The sequence below is a fragment of the Canis lupus genome, chromosome 13 (assembly GCF_011100685.1).
Source record: "Canis lupus familiaris isolate Mischka breed German Shepherd chromosome 13, alternate assembly UU_Cfam_GSD_1.0, whole genome shotgun sequence".
Lineage (NCBI taxonomy): Eukaryota > Metazoa > Chordata > Mammalia > Carnivora > Canidae > Canis > Canis lupus.
The window spans coordinates 29,902,990-29,920,642 of NC_049234.1; the positions used below are offsets into that span (position 1 = coordinate 29,902,990).

Consider the following 17,653-nt stretch of genomic DNA (forward strand, 5'->3'; position numbering starts at 1 on the left):
AAATATCTGCTAAGTAAAAATTTAGCATGTAGGAAATTATGCCAATAGGCTACAAATCTGCCAGCTAACTCCATATTCTATGAAAGTATCAGCAATTTAGTGCATGGTTTGTTTCCGTTCTGTTTGGCAATGAGCTTCCTTCACAGAACGCTATAAAATGAAGATCTTCATTATCAAGGTGTCCCTTTTGCAAAAACCAGCAGATTGTCTAACTGAAGTGCTAAATTGACTGCATTTTCAGCCTCTGGGAAGGCTTCAGTTGGAAACTGAAAGACCAGTCAAATTTTGTTTAGTCTACTACAGTGTCGGGAGCATCTGTTTATACCAATTAAACTTCAGGGACAAAGGGTTGAATATAGCTTGGTGTTTGCTGGACTGGAGCCTGCAGTCTTTACAAACAAGATAGCAAGGGGTGTAAAAATTTTTTAAAAAGAGAGATAAAGAGATTGGAGCACAAGAGTTGAGTGTGGGCTAAGCACATTATCTTGGCGACTTCAGTGATCAACATGGAAGGAATCCCTTGTAAAATTAGAATATTTTCTATATAAGAATTTGTGAACATTTCACACATGCTATTTCTCTCTTATTAACATCCTCTCTCCCAATTTTATCCCAAAAGGAATAAACTTTTTTTCCTGAGCTTATTGTGAAAGTGGAGAAGAGGTTGCTCTGGGTGGTCTTGGATTCATTGACGTGATAAAAACCAATCCAGACATAAGTCTGTTTTATAAAGCAAGAGATGTGTATGAGAATGGGTGCTTAGGTGCATGCTTATAATTCTGTCTGCAAAAAAACTAATCCTGGTGTACTTTGGGGCATGCTTTTTGATAGTTATTTGCAAAACATTGACACCTCTGGGCACCTTTGGTTTCAGAAATGAGTCTCATTCCTTGAGAGTTACCTGCAGTTCTTTTCACTTGGTGAAGAATGAGTTTCAAGTCCCAGCACCTTGAGATCTTATATTTATTTCTTCTCACCTGGTTGGCTCCCCCAGCGTGGGACTCTCATTCCTACCAGAGAATAACTCAGGCATGTCAATAGTAGCTAGAGAAACAGATGCTGATCTATCACTTAAACAAATACTATCATGAACATGCCTGAGCCACATGACACATCTTTAGATTTACATGAACCCACATGCGCCTGTTTTATTTGTCTTTTAAAGGATAACTTCCCTCTTTCCAGAAGGAATAAAGATTGCTTCATGGAAAGAAAATTTTCAACAAAATAATCACAAGATAATTAGCACTCAAAGATCAGGACAAGAAAATATAAATTTAGGTAGAAAATCAGTATCAATGAGAAAAGATGAGTTGTAGGGAAGAACGTAAATGTTAAACTTTCTCCTTACCTCCTGGCGATGAGGTAGCACAAGGAGACATGATTACACATAGCTCTCTGAATCAGATATGAGGCAGCGTGCTGGAACTGTTTTAAAAGGGAATTCCCCTCCTGGGGACATTTGTGTGACCAAGGGCTGTGAACGGGAAGTGATTTCTTGACCTGACTCTCTCTTGGCTTCTCCGTAGAGATCCTCTCCCCTTTAGAATCAGATTTGATCAATCTGCTTTCCTTTCAGTGATGCAGAAATTTGAGAAGGCTCCAGACTCTAAGGTGGTCTTCAGTGCCAATGTCACTGCGGTGGGCAGGTCCAAAGTTTCTGGCTCTGGGTCCCCCCTGCTGCAGTGCTTGACAGGTAAGGGGTGGTGCGGAGGTGGGCACATGTAGAAATAGGCTCTGCTGACCTGGGCAAGAGAAATCGAGCAAAACCATTGAAACCATAATGAAAAATCACACTGTATCAAAACACTTGGTAAATCAATTGATTCCCCAAATGTGCATCCAACTCTGAAGTGAAGCTAACTCTTAGCTTCACTTCAAAGTTGGTAATGCATCCGCCATGTACCAAGAACAATGCAGCACCCAATGTAAGGGTGCAGAAATGAAGGCCGTCGGTTCCTTGTAGACTTACTTGTCCAGGTTGGGAGAGCATGTCTGTGAACATTTTTTTAAATTAAATTGATTATTTTATTAAAGTGACATCTATAGAAGCAAAATATCTAATATTTTAATGTATGTTCCACCAACCACGTAAATGACTCTAAGTGTCCCTTAGCCAGCCAGGCTAGAGACAGGTCATAGCAACCACTGTTTATTGAGTGTGTATGTTTACAAGGATTATCTCATAACCCTACAGTCGAGGAAGATTACTATTGTCCATGTTAGGGGTGAGTGTGTGCTTGGGTGTGTTGGGGGCAGGAGGTGGGGGTGTGTGTCCGTCTGTCCTCAGAATCCCTGAGAGAGACAGGTGCTGACCGGCCCATGGTGCTCGCAGACTGTGCTTTGGATGAGACCTGCAGCTTCCTCGCGGTGTCCACGGCGGGATCCGAGGTCTCCTGTGATTTCTATGGCTGGACAAGTGACAGCATCGCTTGCACGACTTCTGCGCAGGTGAGTCCTGGCAGTTGTGTGGGGTTTCTGCATCTCGTCCCTTCTGTCTCAGATATGCTCTGGCTGGCTGGATGTCAGGCTTTGGGAAATGGGGACCACAGTGGCCCGGGGATAGCTCAGGACGCAGCTGTCCGCAGGAGCGTCCATCTGAGAAGGATCGCTTTCTGACACATGAGTCAGAGGGAATGTCAATGAGGAGCACTCCTGTCTGGTACCCGCCAGCTTATCTCGCCGGGAAGTGTGGGTACTGGGCATGATGGGACATTGTCCAGAGCCCTAAATACCATCTGTCTCTCTGAGTCCCAGACCCCGGCATTCCTTTCCAAGGTAGAAGTAAAATATGATTATAGCTTAAAAAGAAAAATGTTAAATATTAGTTTGAACCACACGAATAGCTGGGTCTGGAGGTCAAAGCTGGCAATTTTCACTGTTACCATGAATTAGGACAGAAGAATATGCGGAGGAAAGCAGTTGTCCCAACTTCCCAGCTCTTAACCACATGAAAATCTTCATTTTTACTCTTCAAGTTTCTCAGGGAAACTTCTGGAAAACTTCTAAGTGTTTATAAGCATCTTTTTTTTTTTTTTTGGTTTGTTTACATGCTAATATCTTATATTATTTTCTACCCTGATTTTCTCACATAATGTTTAACTATTTTTTTCTTTTTAAGATTTTATTTATTTATTCATGAGACACACACACACACACAGACAGAGACATAGGCAGAGGGAGAAGCAGAGGGAGGAAGCTTTAAACTTTAAACTTGCAGAGCTAACATTGCCTTGACTACTGTGCGTCTTCTGTTAGCTTCTCGAACCCTCACCAGAAGCCTGTGAAATCAAGCCTTGATGTTACAGATGAGGAGTCTGAGGTCAGGAAGCTGCACGTGGTTGGGATTCAGTCCAAGACACACCCCATCCCACCTCTTGTCTAGCTCCTGCAGACCCTAGCTCAGGTCCTAAAATTCAGAGGCCCACCTTCCATGATCTTTCTGGGATGTCGCCAGTGAACACACACTCACACCTCTGCACAGGTGCAAGTGCAATGGGTACGCAATCCACCAGTATTGGTGATATTGCAAAACACAGCTAACACAGCTACATGTCCTTTAAAAATCTGAAATAAAGGGGAGCCTGGGTGGCTCAGTTAGTTGAGCATCTGACTCTTGATTTCAGCTAAGGTCATGACCTCAGAGTCATGAGTTCGAGCCCCATGTTGGGCCCTGTGCCCAGCAGGGAGTTTGCTTGAGATTCTCTCTCTCTCTCTCTCTCTCTCTCTCTTTCCCTTCTGCCCCTCCTCTCTCTCATGCTCTCTCTCTCTTTCTCTAAACAGATAAAATCTTTTAAGAAAATGTGAAATAATCTATATACATCCATACAATGGATTGGTATGCTGCTGTTAAAAAGAACAAGGTTCATTTTAAAGATGTAGAAAGTTAAACACTGGGACACCTGGGTGGCTTAGAGGTTGAGTGTCTGCCTTCAGCTCAGGTCATGATCCCGGGGTCCTGGGATTGAGTCCCGCATCGGGTTCCCCACAGGGAGCCTGCTTCTCCCTCGGCCTGTGTCTCTGCCTGTGTCTGTCTGTGTGAATAAATAAAAATAAAATCTTTAAAAACAAAAAAGATTCTCTTTCCCTCTGCCACCACCCTCCCAACCCCACATGTTTGATGTCTTTTGAAAAAAAAAAAAGGATGCAGAAGTGCAGGACTCTCCCCTCCAGAGGCCCTTCCTTCTCCCCTCCCAGGCGCCATCATCCCTGCACTGAGCTCAGGTCTTCTAAAAAGGAAGAAGAGCAGTTGCCTTCAGATAGCTTTGCTTTTAGCCCCTACCCTTTGAAGATTGCTGGTTGGGCGACCTTGAGGGGAGGGCGAAACACAGGGAACAAAACACAAATGGATAAGAACAGACTTATCCTGCTACCATGCGAGTGCTGGAAAGAGTCAGAGAGAGAGATCGGAGATTAGTGAGGAAGGCAAGGCCTTTGGAGGTCTGGCCTCATTTCCTGGCTTAGGAATCTTCCTTTTTTTTTTTTTTTTTTAAGATTTTTATTTTATTGAATCATGAGAGACACAGAGAGAGAGAGGGAGAGAGAGAGAGAGAGGCACAGGCATAGGCAGAGGGAGAAGCAGGCTCCCTGCAGGGAGCCTGACGTGGGACTCGATCCTGAGTCTCCAGGGTCATGCCCTGGGCTGAAAGCGGTGCTAAAGCACTGAGCCACCGGGGCTGCCCACGAAGCTTCCCTTGATCCTCACCTGATACAGGCTGCACCTGTCAGGACTTCCAGGAACTGTCCCTGCCTCTCTGTCCTCCCCCTCACTCTACCTCTCAGGACTGACTGTCTCCAAGAACCACAGGCTCTAGTCCTCAAAACGCCACCAAATTCCTTGGCTTCACTTCTGCTTTTGCCTTTGCTTAAAATCCCCCCTTTTAAATTTCCAATGGGCGAACTCTTACCCATACGTCAGTACCCCACCCAGATTCACTTTTCCTGGGAGAATGGTCTTGCTCTCCCTTCTCCATAGAATCAACCATTCCCTCTTCTACAGTTACCTCCTCTTTTTTTTTTTTTAATCTTTTTTTTTTTTTTTTTTTTTATGACAGTCACACAGAGAGAGAGAGAGAGGCAGAGACACAGGCAGAGGGAGAAGCAGGCTCCATGCACCCGGAGCCTGACGTGGGATTCGATCCCGGGTCTCCAGGATTGTGCCCCAGGGCCAAAGGCAGGCGCCAAACCGCTGCGCCACCCAGGGATCCCAGTTACCTCCTCTTGAATCTGATGTGTTCTTTGCAGCCGACACTCTGGGCTGGAATTCACTGCTTACATGTCTGTGTGCTCCAAAACTGGGAGAAAGTCACGGCCAGGAATCTTGCCCCAGTGCCTCAGCCACGATCACAGTTTGATAAATGTCTGTTGAATTGAAATGACCATCGTGAGGTAATAGTAATGAGCCTCTTTCCACCTCCAGCATCAGGACACGTTGGGGAACTCAGAGGCCACCAGCTTCGGAAGCCTCAGGTGCCAAATGACAGTGAGGAGTGGGGCTCAAGACTCTCCGGCTGTGTATCTGAAGAAAGGTAGGTTGGTCGAGCTGGATGCTTGGGGGCCGCAGTGGCTTAACCTACCTGACCAGTGTTTGGGGCTGCTTCCTGGAGCTTCGCACTCCCCTCCCTTTGCTCTCCAGCCTCTCTGGGGGTCATCAGACCTTCTTACAAGGGTGCAAACCTCCAGGCACTTCGCCCCTCACCAGCCCTGCTCACAGCCTCCATGCAGCTGCACTGTGCATGCATATTATCTGGGGGGGAGGGGGGGCTTGAAAAATGCTGGTGCTGAGTCCCTACATCGGGGCTGGGCCAGATGCTGCCTTTCTAATAACCTCTCGGGGATGCTAAAGCTGCTGGCCCCAGGCCCACACATTGAGTAACAAGGATGTTTATCTTATCTCACAATTTACAGCTCATTCCCCCAAACATCCTTCATCTACCCTCACAGAAATCCTCAGGGGAAGGCAAGATCCTATGATCCCGATCTTCGCCCCTGTTTTACAGATAAGGAAACTGAGGCTCAGAGAGATTAGAAGACTTTTGCAAGGTCATGCTGTTGATAAATGGGGGAGGTGGGTTTGAACCTAAGTGTGCCTGAATTCCCCTGCATGGCTTCACAGAGCGGAGACAGGGAAGCCCGCCCTCCTCTGCCCTCCGGCTGGCCTCCTGCCGTCTCTCCATCAGGGCCAAGAGAGGGGCCAGCCCTGCAGAGGGTGAGCCCTGGGCCTCGGCTAGGTTCCCCATGAACGGGGACTCTCCTCTGCTCTGCTCTCCTGGCCCTCCTTCCTCCGGTTCAGGGTGAGGTGCTGGAGCCGGCCGGCCTGGGCCAACCCCAATCTGGTCAAGGCCCTTGACGTTCGCTGGGCTTCCCTGTCCTCGCTAGTAAAATAGGAGTCGCAAGTGAACCAAGGAGATTGGGAGGTCTGGAGTGAGGAGGTCTGTGCTTTTAGAACAGTGCACAGCATCGGGTAAATAGCAGGTGCAGGAGATTTCTGAGATCCTTTTCATCCTTGCTGACATGTCTCCTGGTGACCTGGGGTAAGACTGCGGACCAGAAGGCAGCCCAGGAGGCCGGACTTGAGACCTAGGGGTTGGCATGGAGGGTGGTGGCAGGCATGTGGCCTCCCAGGTCCCTAGCTTGGGCGGCCTGGATCCCAGCAGCTACTGGACAGCTGGCAGCTCGCGGAGACAGTGCCACGGCCCGGGCACTGAGCCTCGGCTGACCTTGGGATCGGTCCGCAGCCCACGGCAGGGACAAATGCCTGTGGCTCTTTGTCTCTGCACCTTCAAGTCCCCAAATCCCTCCATCCTGTCTCAGGGGAGGGCTCCCATGGGAGAGTGGAGTCCAGCAGAGCTGGGATTTCTCTCATCTGGGGTCAGCATGACGAGAATTCCTGCCCCAGTGTTTATTCCAATTATCATTATTTTTTTTAATCTGTTAAAAAAAAGAAGATAACAGAGCATAGAGATTTTTTTTTCCTAAAAAAGGAAAACCAAAATCAAACAACCTGTCCCCAAAATGTTCTTTAAAACTAATCCTTGGCCTTTTTTTCCACATTAAAAAAAAAACAAAAAAACAAACACAACTCTAGTTTTTTCTCATGTTTGTTCTTATTTGTCCTCATCTCCTGAAAGTTTATACTTGAGGGAAGATTGCAAGGGAAATTGAGAAGCTTCCTTGCTGCCAAACTAAATCAAGGCAGACCTGTTTTTTGCTTTTTTTGTTTTGTTTTGTTTTGCTTTTTTTTTTCCCCAAGCAGAAAATACACAGACACAGTCATTCTGCATCCTAAGATAGCAAACAGCGAAGGGACGTTCAGACTCCTGCCTCCTCGCCTACGAGCACTATCTCTGCTCAGGAACCACTTCTTTAGTTTTTATGCCATGAAGTAGGGACAAAAAGTCACAGGTGAGGAGGAATATATACAGTTTTTGAGAATATTTTTTGAGTATATCCCACATCAGTGGCATCTGGTATAGGTAGGCAAATGCATCCATTCATGCACCTGACCTTTAGTGACCTGGAACACAGGGCCCTTTGATCCATCTTCTGGTACCATCCTGTTGACACCCACTTAAAATCTGTGGCCTGGAGCATGGAGCAGCAGCCCCGTGATTTTTCAGACTTGAAGGAAGACAGTGCTCAAAGGCTCCTTCCAGTTGGGCTAGCCCAACCCCCTCGTTTCACAGATGAGGACTAGAAAGTGGAGGCATCTTGCCACTCCATCAAGGTGGAACCAGGGACGTCAGGGCACAACCTCCCCGAGCTCTGAGTTATCCCCCAGACCTGCCCCATTACCGCTGTGCAGATCTGCTCGGCGTTGGCACTTCCCATAGATGTTGACTGAGGTCCTGTGGTGTGGTATACCCTGTGGACGTAGCTGTGGAACAAAACATAATCGCTGACTGATACAGCCGTCGATGCAGCAATAAGATCATTTTGGACGGTTCAAAGTGCTTTGATGAAATGAAACAGGACAGTGGGATGAAGACGGACGTAGGCTTCCTGGAACAGTCAGATTCATGGCGATGGGAAGTGAAACAGTGGTTATGAGGGTGGGGGGCTAGGCGGGGATGGACAGCTGGGGTTCGACAGGTGTGCAGAGCTTTATTTTAGGATGAAGCAAAAGTTCTAGAGATGGATGGTAGTGATGGTTACACCACAACACAAATGGGTTAAATGCCATTGGACTATCCACTTAATGGGGTCAAAATGGTAAATCTTGTGTTGTATATATTTTTATCACAATTTAAAGAGGGAAAGAAAGGTGAACATTCATTGCTGCCAGTTGGTCAGGGAAGGAGCTTCAGAGGAGGGGATGTTGGAACTGAGACCAAAGGAATAGGAGGCTCCTGCCATGCAAAGACCTCAGGGCATGAGATTCCCCGTGCCGGGTGATGTGGAGGCTGCCAGGAGCTGCTGAGGGAGAGAGCCCTACAATCCAGGGCTGTCCCGTGGAACTTTCTGCGGTGATGGGAACGTTCTATAAACCTTTGCTGTCCAAAATGATACCCAGCGGCCACCCAGGTACCCAGCACTTGCTGCAACACGAACGTCAGTGAGCTGAAACAGATATTGAAATGGTCACATATGCCTGGCGACTACTACAGTGTTGGCTGGTGGCGAGTGGCTCTGGGGACTCTCAGGCTGGTGGGGGAAGCAGACACTGTCCTGAGTAGCTTAAGGACAGGGTGAAAGATGATAGAGCCTTGCTATCTAGGGAGAGAGAAATGAATTCTAACTGTAAAAAATCAATCAGGGAGATAGACCCTTGATATTAAGCTGGATTTGGTGAAGGATGGGCTGGGGCTGTGCAGGCAGAGTTCATGACAGGGCAGTCGGGCAGAGGGGGTGGTGGGAACCCCTGCTAGGGTAAGATGTGGCTTTCTGGAGACTGTACAGTATCTGCTGAGCATCACTAAGTGCCAGGCTCATTGCTCAGCCTCTCAGTGTATGGACTATCTTTTCATCTACTCAGTGTCTACGAGGCCTACACACTATTGCCCCCATTGAACAGATGGAGAAGTTGAGGCTCTGGAATGCTTCAGGGATTTGCACTCAAGCCTCTCTCATTCTGCAGCTTGTATTCTTGGGTTCTACATTTTAAGCCTCTCCACAATTTCTAGGAGAAAGTGTGGGTTAATCCCTGGTGAACAGCTGGGTGGAGGGGTCAGACTCAGGGTGGCAAAGAGCACAGATTCCTCATTCCTTTCTGCCCCCCATCAGCTGTGTTCACTCTCTTTCCTTACATGAGATATGGACGTAATAATAGGATAGACGTTTTGGCTATAGATTTATCTCTCTCTATATATATCTCCCTGCAAAAATCTCCTCTTTGCAAAATGATGCTCTAAAAATAACAGGGCTTATGGGAAAAGTAGAGTTAGGGACAGGCGAAACCCAAGCCTCGCCATTTTTAACCAGAGGACTGGCAGACGTGATCACAACCCTGTTTAAAATGCTAGCAGAATTTTTAAATAGATTGAATCCAGCACAAAGAGATGCTACAGTAAATGCACAAGAGTCACACAGCTTGATGTGGGAGGGAGGCAGGAAGGGTGGGGTCTGCTGAATTGGGCAGGGGAAAATCACAAGTGCCACCTTGAAGACAAAGAAGGTGGCCAGTCTGGGGCAGGGGGAAGAGCGTGGGCCGAAGGGCATTGTGTACGGCCCCGTGCTTCCTGTGGCTTGCCCGCGCTCCGCTGTTGGTGCATGCTGCAGTCACCTGTTGTTGATGCCACAAGACAGTGACATGCTGGAAAAACTGTAGATGGACCGGCGTGGCCTCAGCGTTACAGCAGCAAAGCTTCCTGCCCACCACGAGTTCTTTTTCAAGATTTTATTTATTTATTCATGAGAGACACAGAGAGAGAGGCAGAGACACAGGCAGAGGGAGAAGCAGGCTCCCTGCAGGGATCCCAATGCGAGACTCCATCCCAGGACCCCGGGGTCACGACCTGAGCTGAAGGCAGACACTCAACCGCTGAGCCACCCAGCGGGGTCCCCCACCATGAGTTTGAACCACAGGAACAAACATTGGTAGCAGAGTAGGCTGGACCTAACTCACAGGGCAGTGAAAACGAAATGAGGTCATATAGGCAGAGCATGAGTCACCATGTCTGTGTATACAGGTAGAGCACAAGAAATGTTTGCTGGTAATAATAAAAATATTCGTACGTGTCACCTCTTCACACACCCCCTTCAGTGCTTCAAAGGTGTGATGAGCATCTATCTAGGTCTGCAGGTTTGGGGCCATGGGCCTGGTGAGCTCCATACTCTTCATGCATGGGCGATCCAGAAGTTTCATGGTGCAGCGAGGGTCTCATCTTGGACTTCACACTACCCTTCGTCCAACCAGAGGGTCCACTATCATATGACCAGTAAACTGCGGTCAACTCTGCAAGGTTTTTGGATCTTTAAAAACATTTTTTTCTGCCTTTTCCTCCAGGCCAAGAATTCACCACCACAAGTCAGAAGAGCTTCGAGCAAACAGGTTTCCAAAACACGCTCTCTGGACTGTACCGGCCCGTCATATTCCCAGCCTCAGGAGCTGATCTGACTGGGGCTCATCTCTTCTGTCTGCTGGCCTGTGACCGTGATTCATGCTGTGACGGCTTCATCCTTGCCCAGCTCCAAGGAGGTAATGCCTGGGACAGTGAGGACCAGGGCCTTCTGGTACCAGGACTCATGGTCTTACAAAGGAAAGAGCAGGGTCACTGAAGCCAGGATTCACAATGTGGGGACGGCGTGGGGAGGTGCGGGCATGAGGTGACCACTGAGCTTCTGCAGCCCTGCATGTCGCACAAAGGTGGTTTTCATTCAAAACATCGTGGGAAGCTATTGAAAGTTTTAAGTGAGGGAATGCCACGATCAGATTTGGATTTTGAAGCTGTGGCTTGAGTGTGCAGAAGGTAACGGGTAGGGAGTTGGAGTAGATGTGGGGTTCAGTTAGGAGCTACGCCCACAGTCCAGGTGAGGGGGTGGGTAGCGTGGGCAGGGTGACAGTGGTAGAAATGGAGATGAAGGGTCAGATTCAAGGTATCCTTAGCCGACAAAACCCACAGGACTCCATAGATATGAGGAGCGGAGAAGGAGGAGGTGTCCAAGACCATTCTTGGTGATCCACTTGTTCACCTGGTTGGACAGCTTGCCTGTGTGGCAAATAACGGAAGATACCAGATGTCAAATTTGGTGATGGGAGAGGAGGATTTGGGACAGTCATGGGCCCATTTACGGTGTGCTAAGCGTGCAGTGCCTTTAAGACATTCACAAGATGTGGATTAAGCTTTTGGGTACCAAGGTCTAGAGCTCAGAGGCGGGGTCCGGGCGGGAGATAGAAATGCATGAATTCCTGGTGTTCAGGTGGTATCAGGGCTGCGGGTCTGGGTGGGATTTCCTGGGAAGAGGGTTCAGGGTGAGAAGGTAGGGGGAAGCAGGCGATCCCTGGTGAGCACCTACATAACGGGGAGGACTTTCGAAGAAGACGGAAAACTAGCGAACGAGCGGCCAGGCAGCTGGAAGGAGCCGAGGAGGCGAGGGAGGTCCATCGTGGAAAGAGGAAGGAAGTTTGTCAATAGATTTGAATGCTGCTCAGAGCACAAACAAGGTGTTTACTGAAAGGGGGGTGGGGCTGCAAGAGAGTGTGTTTGTTGGAGGGGTGGGGCAGGAGTCTGAACTGGACTGAGTTAATTCCTGTGTATTTATTTTATTTATTTATTTAAATATTTTATTTATTTATTCAAGAGAGACACAGAGAGAGAGAGAGAGAGAGAGACAGAAAGAGAGAGAGAGGCAGAGACACAAGGCAGGGGGAGAGGCAGGCTCCTTGCAAGGAGCCCCATGTGGGACTTGATCCTGGGACTCCAGGATCACAACCTGAGCTGAAGGCAGGCGCTCAATGGCTGAGCCACCCCAGCATCTCTTGCTTTTTTCTTTTTTCTTTATTTATTTAAATTCATTTAGCCAACTTAGAGTACATCATTAGTTTCAGATGTAGAGCTCAATAATTTATCAGTTGCATATAACACCCCGTGCTCATCACATCACGTGCCCTCCAGGACTGAGCTGAATCCTAAAATTCCTTTTAGATTTCGCGCCTTGTGATTATATGTTGTGCATCGATGCTAGTGTTTAGATAGGTGAAAAAATACGTATATATAGAGATATACACACACGTACCCATGCACATCCATGTAAACACACATACGTGTGTGAAATGCGGTGGTTCGGATCCAGGATGCCTTTTGTGAGGCCACCACAATCCCCCCAAGTGCTCTATTACTCACCAAACCATATGGTTTTTCAAGCTGGAAGGTTGATTTCATTTTCCTTAAAATCATATATGGAAGAATTATTTTGTTCCATGGAACACGGGGAGCCCACGAAATCCCTTTTCTTTCCATGACGTGCCTGGCTAGCAGCTCGCTGGCGTTTCCCTCCAAGTGTAACCTGCGACCCGTGAATTATGTTGCGCTGACCGACCACCTCACAAACTGGAGGTCTCTTGGAGACGCACCTAAAACACCAGGCAGATGTTTTTCCCAGGCTTGTCTGGTGGGCAGAGCCGGGGCTTGGAATCAGCAAGCTTTGGCCGGATCCGCCAATGACCAGGAACAGACTCCTGCTCGGTCTTTTTACCAGGGTCTGGAAAGTCATTTAACTTTCTGGCAGATTCCCCCCTCCCTTCCCCTCCCTGCTCTGCCTTCACCAACCTTCAACTCCTAAGTGGCTTTGTCTCTACTGATTATTAAGGACACTTCTGGAGGCTCCTGGACCTACATTTTCGTGAGGTTCAGAGGGACTTGGGTGGCCCCTCGGCCCCTGGGAGTGTGACCGAGGCTGGCAGGCTTCCCCTGGGCTCTCAGCGGGTGCCCCTGCTACTCTGGTGCTGAGGCTCAGCCGGGTAGGGGGCAGGGGGTAGCCCCCCCCCCCCCACCAGGCCCTCGCTGCCTGCTGGCCACTCCTCCCATCTCAGCTAGGAAAGCCTTTCTCCTTTTCTGCTTCCTTATTATGAAACGAAGTGGTCTCACCAGGTCGGGGAATCTGGAATCCAGCTGTGTGCACCAGGACTGTGGTGCTGTTGATAAAGGCCAACTCCCGCATGTCACCATCCTCTATCCCTATGACCCACTGAGTCAGAAGCTCCATGGTCGGTGCCGAGGAGCGAGCATTTTTAAAGCCCTCCCCGTGTTGTTGATCGAATCAGTCCAAGCTGCTGGTTTGAGAACCAGCAATCAGAGGATCTGTAAGGTCACTTTTTACAGAGATGCTGCTGCTGCTGCTGCTGTTAATATATATATATTTTATCACCTGGAGGTTAAAAGTGGCCAGTGGGAGGGAGAAGGACAAAATGTCAGATTTATAAGCCAGACATCTGAGTCATCTACTTTGGGGAAATATTGGTGAGAGATGAGTTTGAAACTCTCTCTATGGGGGAGCCCTTGTGGCGCAGTGGTTTATGCTGCTTTCAACCCAGGGAGTGATCCTGGGGTCCCGGGATCGAGTCCCACGTCGGGCTCCCTGCATGGAGCCTGCTTCTCCCTCTGCTTGTGTCTCTGCCTCTCTCTCCATCTGTGTCTCTCATGAATAAATAAAATCTTAAAAAAAAAAAAAAAGAAAGAAACTCTCTCTGGGCGTGGGCACAAATTAGGATAAAGAAGGGAAGGGGTTATGGGTGGCAGATTTCCTATTTTTTTCTGGAGAATCTGAACAACTATACTACCGAATGAGATTATTTATCAAAATGGAAAATCTGAGTAAAAATACTACTTAGTGGTGTTCAGATTCTGGGGAATCTACAATACTACGTAATGGGATTATTTATCGACCTTATATAAATGACCTAATTTCTAGATCTCAGTAAATTTGGGTAATTAACTTATCTGAGAATCCGTTTCTCCACTAGTAAAACAGAAATAATAATATCTGCAAGGGGATTAACATACTTCAAGCACTTACCATAGTGACTGGCATGTTACAGACCCTGAAGCATCTGAGTTACCTGCCTTCCCTCCCTGAAACCACTGCCGGGTGCCGTAAGCTCAGGACGGGTCTTCCTGACACCAAGCAAAGTTATAACTTCAAGGCAGCTTTTTAACAGTTGGGACATGTATCCAAACTTAGGATATGTATTCAAGACAAATAGTCTAGTGCCTCCCCTAGTTATAGATTTCTCTCTGCACATCCCAGGCCTGGCAAGGGGTGGGGGGGCAGGTGGTCCCACAGCCTCTGCTTGAATGCATCCAGAGACAAGGAGCTCACTTCTTAATAGGGAAGCTTGGGCCATTGCTGCGGAGCTTGTGGTTTTTCACAGAGCCTTACTTGGAATCTGAGTACTCCTTTCTGAGCCCCTTCAAAGTTGGTGTGCATGTACATGTGTGCATGAGAAAGGGGAGAGAGAGAGAGAGAGAGAGAGAGAGAAGCTGCTGTTTATTTGCTAGAAGCCTCAAAAAGATCCCTCTGTGGGGTAGTGGATAGAGAGTGAGGCCAGAGGATTCTGACACTAAGACCCCAGGTGCTGTTGAAGATGTCATGGCTGGTGACCCATCAAGAAGAGCTTTAATGCAGGAGGTTCAACAGGGCAGGCAAGGGGGTGGCCTTCCCTTTGCAAATTGGCCACTATGACACGTGCAGGGCTATCAGGCAAGAGGAACCCAACTGAAAACCAGGCTCCTGAGTTCCAGGCTCTGTCCCTGTGTGCTCCCGAGGGGTTGTTACCTGTTCCCACCCTCCAAGCCCCTCGGGGCACCCACGTGGGTCCCTAGAAGGGCCCTACTTGTTCTTCATCACATCACCCTCTCTTCCCTCTCGTGACTCTGCAGGGCCCATCATCTGTGGGTTGCTGAGCTCCCCCGATGTCCTACTTTGCCATGTCAAAGACTGGAGGGACCCCACTGAAGCCCAGGCTAATGCCACCTGTCCTGGTGTGACATACGACCGGGGGAGCCGCCAGGCGACGTTGCGTCTGGGAGGCCAGGAGTTCGGGGGTAAGTCTCTGCCTGCCGCCTGACTTCTTTCAAAATGGTGAGCCCTGGGTGTTCTATGCAACCGAAGGGTTCTTGAAAATTACATCTGAAACTAATGATGTACTGTATGTTGGCTAATTGAATTTAAATGCAAAAAAACAATGAATTTTCCTCACCAGTGGGGTCTTCTCCTGTGAACCCCCTTTGTACCCTGAGAAGGTTATACTTCTGAAAAAAATAATGGTATCAAAGGTGCTACATAAAACCCAACCAGAGCTTCTCAGCATCTCTCCCAAGGCTGGAGGGAGCTCGCAGCTGGGCAGGTAGGCTGTTGCTGATGATACCAGCTGCACTGCCCATCCTAATTATAGGGGTGCAAGAGGCTGTGAGCCCCACCACGTAGGGTCCGTTGATGCAAATAACTATTCAGCTTGCTCCATCCTCCTCCTCCTCCTTTCAGAAGCTCTTCCATTTCCCACAAACTTATGTACATTCGATCTAGAAGTCACCCCGAGATCATCTGCCCACCCCCTCGTTTTATAGGGATGGGCGTCAGTGCCTGAGGCCCCACGGTGGCCCATCACATCTCCTCTCTGCCTCCTCCAGCCCTGCCCTTGCATCAGGGCTCCACGGGGGAAGAGTCCTGAGCTGGGGACCGACCACACCAGCACGACTTAGTGTGGTCAGGACCGGCGGGTTCAGCATCACCGGAAGCTCATTAGAAATACAGATTCTCGGGTTCCACCCCAGACCCCCAAGGTGGCCCCAGGAATCTGTCCTAGCCAGCTGTCTGGGTAGTGCTGTGTCTGCTGAGTTTGGGAAGTTTGAGAAGCATCAGCTAGGTGACCTGGAAGTTTCCTTCCACCTTCCAACCTGAAACGTCAGAGTTTATGGTGAGAACGGGGCCCAGGAGATCCCTGACTCCCGGTTCCTCTGTGAGGCTGGCCGAAGCCCGGCTCCATCTCACCTCCTCTCTGTTTTTCTGCCAGCATGTGGCTCCAACCCACCCTCTGCTTTGGGAGGGGTGAAAGCATTGCAGGTGGCAGCCTGACAGGACACAGAAGAGGACTAAGGGAAGTTCAAAGAGCCCTTGAAGGCTTCCATCTCTCGGAGACGTTGGTCCTTCAAGAGCTGGAAGCCACTAGAAGTTTGCAGGGCCTGCTTCTCAGTGTAAGGCAACTCTCAGGTTTGTAATGGCAGAGAGCTCAATGTCACCTCCAAGGGGCCCTCCCTGACTACCCTGCAGAGTTCAGTGCTTCCTCCAGTGAAAAACTTCACAGGAATTCCTGAAAATTCCTCTGTTGGGCGGTGTGGAGGGCACTGCCCTGAGAGCGTGCCTTTGCCTGCCTGCTGCTCTTACCTGCCAGCTGGTAGTTTGCCTGTGGTGTTGAATCCCCATTTTGGACACCATTAGTGTGATCTGGAGCAGGTCAGGAAATATCTTCAGGCCTAATTGCTTGTCTACAAAATGGCTTAGTGGGAGGACCTGTCTCCCAGGACTGTGGTGAGGTGGGAGGAGATAGTGGAAAGTATCATAGCTGTGTTCCCCACCACACCGGCTATGAGCCACTCACTACCCTGAGGCCCCCCGGCCGCTGCTAACTCACATACTGCCCCCCCCAACCCGCCTGGCCACAATGCTTCCTTGGAGGGAGGCACTGTTATTAATTCTCCCCATTTTACAGCTGAAGACACTGAGGTACATGGATAAAGTCTTCTCAAGGGCTCAGAGCTTCTAAGTAGAAAGCCTGGGACTGGAAACCAGATAGTATGATTCCAAAGCTGACGTTCTTACCTGCTTCTTGATATTGGCACTTACAGATAATAGGTCTGAGACGAACTTCGTAGGGGGTCTGACACATAGAATTACTGTTAGGTAATATTATTATCGTTTTTAAAAATTTGTCATTGTCTTTTGTTATTTTTAAGAACTAGACCGTATATTTAGAATTTCTAGCTTTACACCATCTAGCATGAAACCTGGCATAGAGAATATACATAATATCTGTGGAATGAATATTTACCAAAGCCTGGACAAAAAAAAATATATATATATTGCCTAATTAGGTGGGATTCCATGAGGCTTAGTTTTTTTGGGGGTAAATAAAATCAAATTGCTTATTTATATGATGGATAGTAAACATATGGTATCCATTATTCTGAGAGGTAGCCCAGGGTGAGCAAACAAGCGTTTGCAGAAAGATGTGTGATATATTCATGGGCAATAAATCCAGAGTAAATTGCTTAACATGGAGCATGTGCTTGGTAGGTGCCCAAGAAATAAAGAATGTGTCCTTGTCTGGCCTCCCTGAGAAGGAGTGATTACCAAATGACTTTTGAAGTTTTTGGTTTCTTTCAATGCCCTGTGGATATGTGTATATTTTAGGGTATTGGGCAAAGCTTTAAGAAGGGTACCTTTTGCTTTGTTTTTTAAAATATTTTGTTTATTTATGTGAGATAGAGCATGTGTACGTGCGAGAGAGAGTGCATGTATGATAAGAGGGTAGGAGCAGGGGGGAAGAAGACTCCCTACCAAGCAGGAAGCCTAGTGTGGGGCTTGATCTCAGGTCACTGGGATCATGACCTGAGCTGAAGGCAGATGCTTAACTGACTGAGCCACCAGGCTCCACAAGAAGCGCACCCCTTGATGGGGATTTTAGGCACTCTGAGGTATATCCATGATGTTCCAAACT

At 48.3% G+C, this 17,653-nt stretch overlaps 1 protein-coding gene across 1 annotated transcript in view; it reads left to right on the forward strand.

Moving 5' to 3' along the window:
• TG (thyroglobulin) overlaps positions 1-17,653 on the forward strand; it is a 285,189-nt gene that overhangs the window by 58,588 nt on the left and 208,948 nt on the right. The window contains 4 exon segments of the mRNA NM_001048104.1: positions 1,580-1,696; positions 2,336-2,451; positions 5,420-5,528; positions 10,445-10,636. Of these exon segments, the coding sequence (NP_001041569.1) occupies positions 1,580-1,696; positions 2,336-2,451; positions 5,420-5,528; positions 10,445-10,636 (534 nt within the window).